Below are 7,661 nucleotides of genomic sequence, written 5' to 3'. Positions count from 1 at the left end.
TTACCTATTCCCTCGCCGCTTTTATAGCGAAATGCGATCTTCGTTATCTGACTTTATGTTTGTGACTTAGCTTCCAGAGTGAACACTCTTATCGGAGGCAGTTTGCTTTACAATCTGACGTGGTCCACGCAGGTGGGAAACGGGAAGATCTGCCAAGATTAAGGGAGTCTATTTACAACCCTTAGTCACTAAGGTTTACCTAGCAAGCGACTATTTTCTTCTAAAAGAAAGGTCTCTAAGAAAAAATGTTCATTCATATATCTGGAGAGCTGACAGCTATTAAACAAATCGGTCAGATTTGCATTTAAAAACATGTTCTATTTGATTAAGGTAAGCGTCTAATTTAATATTTCTCCGACTTTCGGACACGTACTTGAGATAACAACTAGCAAATATCTAACTATTCAAGGCAGACGACCTCACAGTCCATAAATCGAGGCTGTCTGGCTGGGAAAGAATTCGGTCAAGTCAGACAAGATTTTATGTAGCATTTCCGACACACGAATAATATAAAAATAATGATGTCACTTTTAATTAAATAAGCCCGTATTATCATCATGATATACATTTTCTAAAGTAGCTACAGCAAAGAGTTTCCAGCTGGCTGGTGAATAGATCAAAGCTCAATTGTGGTCGTAATCTCCAGCCGAGATCTCCAAAAGGACTCCCTTTGATCAAGTGCAGTCCTTGGGATTCTGTTAGAAAATGTGCATGTAAATCGACAGATGTGAGTGCGTAATTAGTTAGTTAGTTGCCTTCAGCCGATCGCATATCCGGTCCAGGCGACATTAGTTCCACTCGAGGGGAGTCCTTTCGGCATGTTCCATGCTCGACAATTAGCCTTGGCCAGGACACGCCTACTCCACGGAGCCACAAAACAAAGGAGAAAATTCCAATCGAGCAGGAAACCGACAGATTTGCTGTATAATTTGGAAATTATAAAACTTTGACAGAGTCTGCAGCGCTGCAGAATCCAGCGAGATGCAGGACGAAGCCACCCCATTGGAAAAAAGGACAAGAGCTGGGCGGCTAGGGAGATTTAGGGTGATACCGGGTGATTTCGGCTAGGGGGTTGGTTTGAGTCCGCCCGAGCATAAGTATTTCTGTTGGCCAGGGGCGATCGCATGTTTGGTTATCGGAATTGTAAGGGGAGTTGGGCTGGCTGGCAGCTGCGAAATAAATACTAAGTATATACATACGTACAACAAAAACCCCTTGCAGTGCTTGATAAATCATGTGTAAAGGTATTTGTGCAAAGTTTTTCGGGTTTTATTTTCTATCTGGCTATCCGTTCGATTGGCGGCAGCTGCAGCTGGAGCTAAAAAAGGTGAAAATGTGGAAATGTGGAAAATAGGAAAAGCCTGTGTTGCCATGGAAAGCATTTACAAAAAATGAACGGCTTGCCGACAGGCAAAAGAAAATATTTCGTTTTTAATTGATTTGGCATGCTTCAATTTAACGCTTCGCTGCCACTTCCTCCTTTCCGCTTTTGCATGCGAGTCCTGCACGTGTCCTTTTTAGTTTTCTATAAGTTTCAATATTTTTTACAAGCATATACATATGCATATATGTGAAATGCACTTCCGCCGCCTGACATGCCAATGAGTGAGTCAGAGGCCTGCAAGGAATCCGAGCCGAAGGTCCTTTACTTTCCTAGCTACAGGTATGTTATGTCTTGGGGTTAGTCCTTCGCCTCAACACCCCCTCCCCCCGTTTGGCACGCGTCAAAAAGGCGAGCGGGGTGAGAAGGGCGAGAAGTCAGTGAATTATTCTTAGGGGTTGCTCATTGGGTTTTTCTTATAAGAAGCATTCCTCAGCCGGAAGGAGCAAAGCAACACGTTCAAGACATTGTTGAGTCACCACTGAAATTATTATTATTACCCCCGGAGTTCCGCCCTTCGTCCTCACTTTACCCCAGTGTGGTGGCATTTATATCCCTCAAAGCAGCAAAGGAGCAAAGGAGAACCGCGAACCTCTAAGGATCAGCGTTCTTATCGAAGGCGCCTCCTTCGGGGCTTGTCCTTTTAGGGTCCTTTCATTCAGCAATCCATTCATTCATTCCCTCGTCACCTAATTGAGATATGGCGCAGTGCAAAGGAGGACGACAAACCAGAACGAGCCCATAAAAGGGCCAATTCCTTTTGCCATCCAAGTGCCAATTGTAGGTTTCACTTTAGGCTACAAATTGAAACGCCCCTTGCCAGGACTTCTTTCCTCCTTCTTCCGTCCTTCCTCGTTCTTCGCCCCTTGTTTACCTTTTCTCGGTCTGCTCCGGCTTCTCCCTCGAGGAGAAGCCATTAAATTGATTATAAGACATTGTTGAAATGTGTAAACTGTTCCGTCTCAGACATTCGGTCGCCGAGGGAAGTCCCCTTTTTATCTCCCTTTCTCTGTCTCGGTCTGAGTCTCACTTTCGCAGTTTCTCAGTTTCTCCCTCTTAGTGTTTGGGTATTCTTCGAGGGCGTGGCATCGCTGAGTGAAGTCGAAGCTGAGGAATCCAACTAATTAGAGGGGAAGAGCCAGAGTCGCTCACAATGAAATAGGTGTTGAGGGACCATTTCGGTTGGTAATGGGTTCACCTCAAGGGGTTAGCGAAGGTAACGGAGTCTTTGCTGTTTTATTGAGTTAAAAAAGGTGTGTCTGAGGTGGTTGCCAAGGAGTTTCCCCCCCGAGAAGTCAGCTGAAACCACAGCTTATAAGGCATTGTTCTCGGGGTTAATGCTCGGCAATGACTGAAGGTGTCAACAAAGATCGTTGCAGGGGATTTTGGTAATAAAGCTAATGGGTTAAGAAGTAAATAAAGGGACGAAGCTGTTCGACTTGGAACGGTGTTTGAAATACATTTATGTGTAGGAAGAATAGGTAAAACAGATGAGCTGGGACTTACTTATGTTCCTTGTATAAGAATTTTTCTTTAGGAACTCTTCTTTCTTAGAAAATGGTTTACTAATTTACTTATAAAGCACTCAGTACTCAAACAGTATATATCCAAACAAAATCAAGTTAAATTTGAATGGAAATTTCATATGTCGGTTGAATGACTTTCCCCGCCCCTAAATCCTGTTTAGCTGTAAAAGTCAGCAGCTGCCGCAGCCGAGCCTTTATCGCAATCACCGATAGGAGTTACGACCCAGAAATCTGTAGGGAGCCCGCTTTACGGCCCGTTAACCAGGACACGTGTGTAGTTGCATTAGCATATATACATATGCAGGAATTACAAAAGGTATAGGAACTCTGTGTCGAAAGCTCCCTCCACAAAAAGCCGAGCAAATGGGCGACCATTAGGGGATAGAAAGCAAACAGCGCAGGCGCAACTGGGGTTCGAAATTCAGATACATATGCTGAAACCGAAACTGAAACTGGGTTGGGCACGTTCCAGAGGTTTTTGGACCAGGACCAGCACCACCCTTGGCTTAGATAACTGCACACAGGCAGTTCGGTTTGGTACGCAGTACCAGCTGCCTTGCCAAAACGAGTTTATCCTTATCCAAAAGCCGAGGACTGAACTCGCGTGCCGTCAGTCCGGTTTTAACTCCCCTCCGAGCTCATTTCGTTGCTCATAAATAACAATGCAATGATCCCCAGGTATTTTTCACGTGTTTGGCACGTTTCGCTCGATTTTCCGGTTCTCGATTCCCTCAATTCCCTCACTAATCTCCCCTCGGAAAACGGGCACGCGTCCTTTTTGATAAATTGTGCTTTAAAGCGCAGGGCTCGGGTTTTGGATTCTGGAGCAAACGCCCTTGACAAATGGCCAAAACAACTCCGGACGACAGGACACTGCCAAGAAGGAGACGATTGTCTGCCTTATTGCTGGAATAAATCTTCATCGTCCTGGTTTATTCATCAAGGTGTAGCAATTACATTAAGTCTGCCATGGTTATTGGACGCAATAACCGGGACCCATATCGCAGCTGGGCATGCATCTTCCGGCAGTCCAAACGTCTGTGGCTCCATCGGGTAGCCAAAACCCTAACGTGATGCAGAAGGAACTCCCAGAGGTCAAAGACACTCCCACTGGCAGGGTGGAAGGTGATCTGGGAACTGGAGCAGCAGGCGGAACTGAAATGCAAGGAATGATACCAATTATGTTTCCAGCTAAGAACATAGCCAGTTTGGCCTGATTTCAGTAGATATCTTTAGCAGTTCCTAGCATGTAACTGAGAAATTTATTTATATATATCGTATATAAATATAATATATAGATATTTATAATAATTTATATTATGTCGTAGATAAAGTATGCAATTCTTGTTGATGTCCTTCCTGATAAAGTCAAGGGCAAAACTAGACCGGATATCCTTGGTTATCCCTTGTTATCCGTGACTTGTTGTGACCACTGCAGCAGACGCTCGTTCATCTGGCGGAATCCCAAGCGCGATGGAAGAGCCCGCGGCGTCCTGTACAATCCAAAGACTCTCAGGTAGTACAGGAAGAACTCGAAAAACGCAAACTCAAAGTCCTTGACATAATGAAAGGATATGGCCGAAGCAGAACAGCAGTCACTTCTCTTGAAAGAGTGAAACATTATTAAAAGGCAGTGTAGTTAAGCATAGAGAATCCTACATTTGGCTTGTGGAAGAAGTAGCCTTCCAGCCAGGAGTCAGTTTGGATGATGGGGAACACAGTAAAGGGGCTGACGGGCAGGAAGCGGTGGTGACCCTGGAAGTCCCGAGTGTCGCCCGCCACGACACCCACATCCTGCAGGCAGTGGCCGATCTGCACATCCTCGGACTCCCCGTTCAACTTGCAGATGGTGGAGCTGTTCAGGGCGAAGAGATTCAGGCGCCGCAAGGCGTCCCTGCTGAGCACGTAGCCTCCGCCACCGGACATGTAGCCCTGGGAAAAGTACGCCTTGAACCGACAGCCAAAGTACACAGACGATTCCGGATCGTAGGGATACAGGAACAGGCGCAGGTTTTCCATTGCAATGTAACTGCAAAGATGTATTTCTTTGACTGTGTGGCCATTATGCCAAATTACTCCACTTACGTGTCATCGTCGGCCTTCAGAAACCAGTCGTACTCGTTCAGGTGATGCTCATGTACGTAGGCCATTCCCTTGCGCACTTTGGCGTAGAGATTCTTCCTCGACTCGGATATGTTTGTCTGGAGTATATTTAGGTGGGGATCTGTTTGGCTGCTCATGAAGATCAGCTTGTTGCACCGGGCTCCCCATGTGCGATTCACCAGCGCCGCCTTTGTGGCGTGCGAAGATGGCATAGTGAGCACCAGGCAGAGTATTCGCACCTCCCGTTCTAGCCAGGTGGCCAGGTGCTCCTCCGAGGCCACTGGATACTTCAGCAGAGCCGCCTTCTCACTCGCCCGCAAGTCGTTGTTCCTCCACAGCTTCAGGTAGCCTATGAAATCGGTGAGTCGAATGCCCAACATAATGCCCAACAAGAGGAAGATGGTGTTCCGCACCATTACCAGGATCATTGTGAACTGTGAGTAGTAGTTTTCGGCGAGAGGAGATCCCATGCTGTGTCTAATTGGCGCAGCAATTTCGTTTATACATCTCGATTAGAGAGTCCGTGAAACAATAAGATTTGTTCGTTGGCAAGCATACATACAGTTCATACAGTCTTGGAAGTATGAAAACAATGGGCATCTATTTAATGATATTCTTAAGAATCTAAAAGCTTGTTCTGTTTGACTATGGGTAAATATAAAATGAGTCTTAAATGTATGTACTCTATGGATACTGTTAAATAGACTCTTATACATTAGTCTTGCTGTAGCCACGCGTTGGAATTCGTGCTGTTCTCCTGAGCCCACTGATTGAGCTGGTTCTGCAGTTCATCGGGTCCCAGTCTGGATGGCAGCGATCTCTGGGATAAGGGAGTTCCGAAAATCCGTAGTCGATAAAGCAGGTATTCGTACATTTCGAACTCATGGATCTTGACGTAGTGAAAGCTAATTCCCGACGTCGAGCCAGTTTCATTCACCTAAAACAAGCAATCAAGTTTATTAGGTATAGTTTTCTTTTTTAATAAATTTAATTTACTGGTTCGTAAAATGCCAGTTTGGGCAGCCAATTGTTGGTGGGGAACGTGGGCAGCATGAACTTGAGAGACAAGGGCAGGAATCGATCCCGACCTTCCTCATCCCGCGAATCGCCAGCCACTACGCCCACATTCTGCAGGCAGAAGCCAATCTGCCGGTCCTCGGACATGTTGTTGATCGGACAGAACTGGCTGTTGTTGAAGGCGAAGAGATTGAGCCGACGCAGTGCATCCCGGCTCATCACATAGCCAGCTCCGCCGGACATGTAGCCCTGCGGAAAGGTGGTGCGGAATCGGTGGCCAAAGTAGAGCGCTGCCTCGGGATCGTAGGGATAGAGCAGGAACCGCAGGTTTTCCATTATCACAAAGCTAAAATTGGGTTAAAATGAATAGGTGACTTAGTGATTTGCATATTTTCACTTACGTGTCATCATCCGCCTTGAGAAACCAGTCGTAGTCCTCGCCGTGGTTCTGGTACACATACTCCAGGGCTTTCCTCATTTTCAGATACAGGTTATTCCGTTCCTCGGGCACGCCCACATCGATGACGCCCAGCTCCCGATCCTCCTGGCTGCTGATGAAGATCAGCTTGTTGCAGCGCCTGCCCCACGTGCCCTTCACCCGCCGCACCCTGGTTTGGTGATTCTTCGGCAGGGTCAGCACCATGCAGAGCACCCGTGTCTCGTTGTGCAGCCAGAGGGCCAGCTCCTCCTCCGTCGCCACCTGGGGCGTGGCCCCCTCTTCCAGCTGCGTGATGGCCGTGCTCGCGAACTGGCTGTCGGTCAGCTGGAAGTACTCCAGGAAATCCGTCAGCTGAATGCCCACGATGAGGCCCAGTGCCAGGCAGAGTATATTGCGGTACATGGCGAGAGTGGCAGCGAGTTCCTGGCTGCAACTAACCAGCTCCGGCTGGCATTTGGCGCTTCCGCTGGGGGGAACTGGAGGGCACTGGAGTGGAGCGCTTACAAAACGAGCCGGGGGCACAGCGAATGCATTTCGCGGTGTCGCTCATCGCCGCCAGCTGATCGTCGACTGCTCGATGGGCTCGCATCGCAAGCAGCTTAAAGAGTCTCCCCCGACAGAGAAAGAGGTTGGTAATTAAAGTCACTGGAAAAAACAATTTCATTTCTTGTTCAACAAAAATATATTTAAGTTTAGCATGTAAAAAACTGGTCAGCTTATATGTGCAAACCTATGAATTAGTTGCATTTGAAGACTAAAGAAAACAAAAGAAAGATTAACTGCGATTTCAGTGCATTACCTTTAGTAATTAATAATCTAGCTAATCAAAACATTATTTATGTTCATAGCATCCTTCAGAACTGACAGCAGATTAGATCTATGCATCTAAATAGTCCGAAGGTTGTGCACCAAAACGATTAATCAAGAATTTCAATAGATTAGCAGTATAGAAGCCAACTTGCTGGTTAAGGTTTTGTTTCAAGTGCACCTCTCTCAGCCGGGCCAAAACGAGTTTTCAGCTAAGGCTTGTGATTGGCATTTGTAATGAGTCACACGTGGTGCGTTCGTCTTCGCCGCTGTCGTCGCTCGTCTTTTTCAGCAAATCTTTCGATAGTCAACAGCAATAGGAAACCAAAACAAGACCCACGTTGCTCCAAAGCGGATGCCAATTATCCGAAGCCGAATGGTTTCCCTT

General features: G+C 46.7%; 2 protein-coding genes across 3 annotated transcripts; both read right to left on the bottom strand.

Annotated features, from left to right (window-relative positions):
* Positions 1-4,273: 4,273 nt before the first annotated feature.
* On the bottom strand, positions 4,274-5,444 carry LOC122617538 (glycoprotein-N-acetylgalactosamine 3-beta-galactosyltransferase 1). 2 transcript variants are annotated; one of them, XM_043793435.1, is made up of 3 exons: positions 4,993-5,444; positions 4,567-4,936; positions 4,274-4,510 (listed from the first exon to the last, which is right to left on the bottom strand). In XM_043793435.1, the coding sequence occupies exons 1-3, from the start codon at positions 5,436-5,438 to the stop codon at positions 4,307-4,309; spliced, it is 1,020 nt and encodes a 339-aa protein (XP_043649370.1). In that variant the 5' UTR covers positions 5,439-5,444; the 3' UTR covers positions 4,274-4,306. The 2 variants fall into 2 exon arrangements, with proteins under 2 accessions (XP_043649370.1, XP_043649369.1); XM_043793434.1 differs by having other exon boundaries at positions 4,372-4,505; positions 4,993-5,427.
* Positions 5,445-5,592: 148 nt separating this feature from the next.
* On the bottom strand, positions 5,593-7,052 carry LOC122617931 (glycoprotein-N-acetylgalactosamine 3-beta-galactosyltransferase 1). Its single transcript, XM_043793993.1, has 3 exons — positions 6,429-7,052; positions 6,007-6,373; positions 5,593-5,947 (listed from the first exon to the last, which is right to left on the bottom strand). Exons 1-3 carry the CDS (start codon positions 6,866-6,868, stop codon positions 5,726-5,728), a joined length of 1,029 nt encoding a protein of 342 aa, XP_043649928.1. The 5' UTR covers positions 6,869-7,052; the 3' UTR covers positions 5,593-5,725.
* Positions 7,053-7,661: the final 609 nt, after the last annotated feature.

The sequence above is a fragment of the Drosophila teissieri genome, chromosome 3L (genome assembly GCF_016746235.2).
Source record: "Drosophila teissieri strain GT53w chromosome 3L, Prin_Dtei_1.1, whole genome shotgun sequence".
Taxonomy (NCBI): domain Eukaryota; kingdom Metazoa; phylum Arthropoda; class Insecta; order Diptera; family Drosophilidae; genus Drosophila; species Drosophila teissieri.
Note: the sequence above shows the minus strand (reverse complement) of the source record. Positions and strands in the feature narration are given on the sequence as shown.

Bases quoted from the DNA above. Each gene is read 5' to 3' on its own strand.
- LOC122617538 (XM_043793435.1), bottom strand. From the start codon at position 5,438: ATGATCCTGGTAATGGTGCGGAACACCATCTTCCTCTTGTTGGGCATT. The intron at 4,937-4,992 runs GTAAGTGGAGTA...ACATCTTTGCAG, and splicing joins CTGAAGGCCGACGATGACAC to TTACATTGCAATGGAAAACC. The intron at 4,511-4,566 runs GTAGGATTCTCT...CACTCTTTCAAG, and splicing joins ACTTCTTCCACAAGCCAAAT to AGAAGTGACTGCTGTTCTGC.
- LOC122617931 (XM_043793993.1), bottom strand. From the start codon at position 6,868: ATGTACCGCAATATACTCTGCCTGGCACTGGGCCTCATCGTGGGCATT. The intron at 6,374-6,428 runs GTAAGTGAAAAT...ACCCAATTTTAG, and splicing joins CTCAAGGCGGATGATGACAC to CTTTGTGATAATGGAAAACC. The intron at 5,948-6,006 runs GTAAATTAAATT...TGCTTGTTTTAG, and splicing joins AACTGGCATTTTACGAACCA to GTGAATGAAACTGGCTCGAC.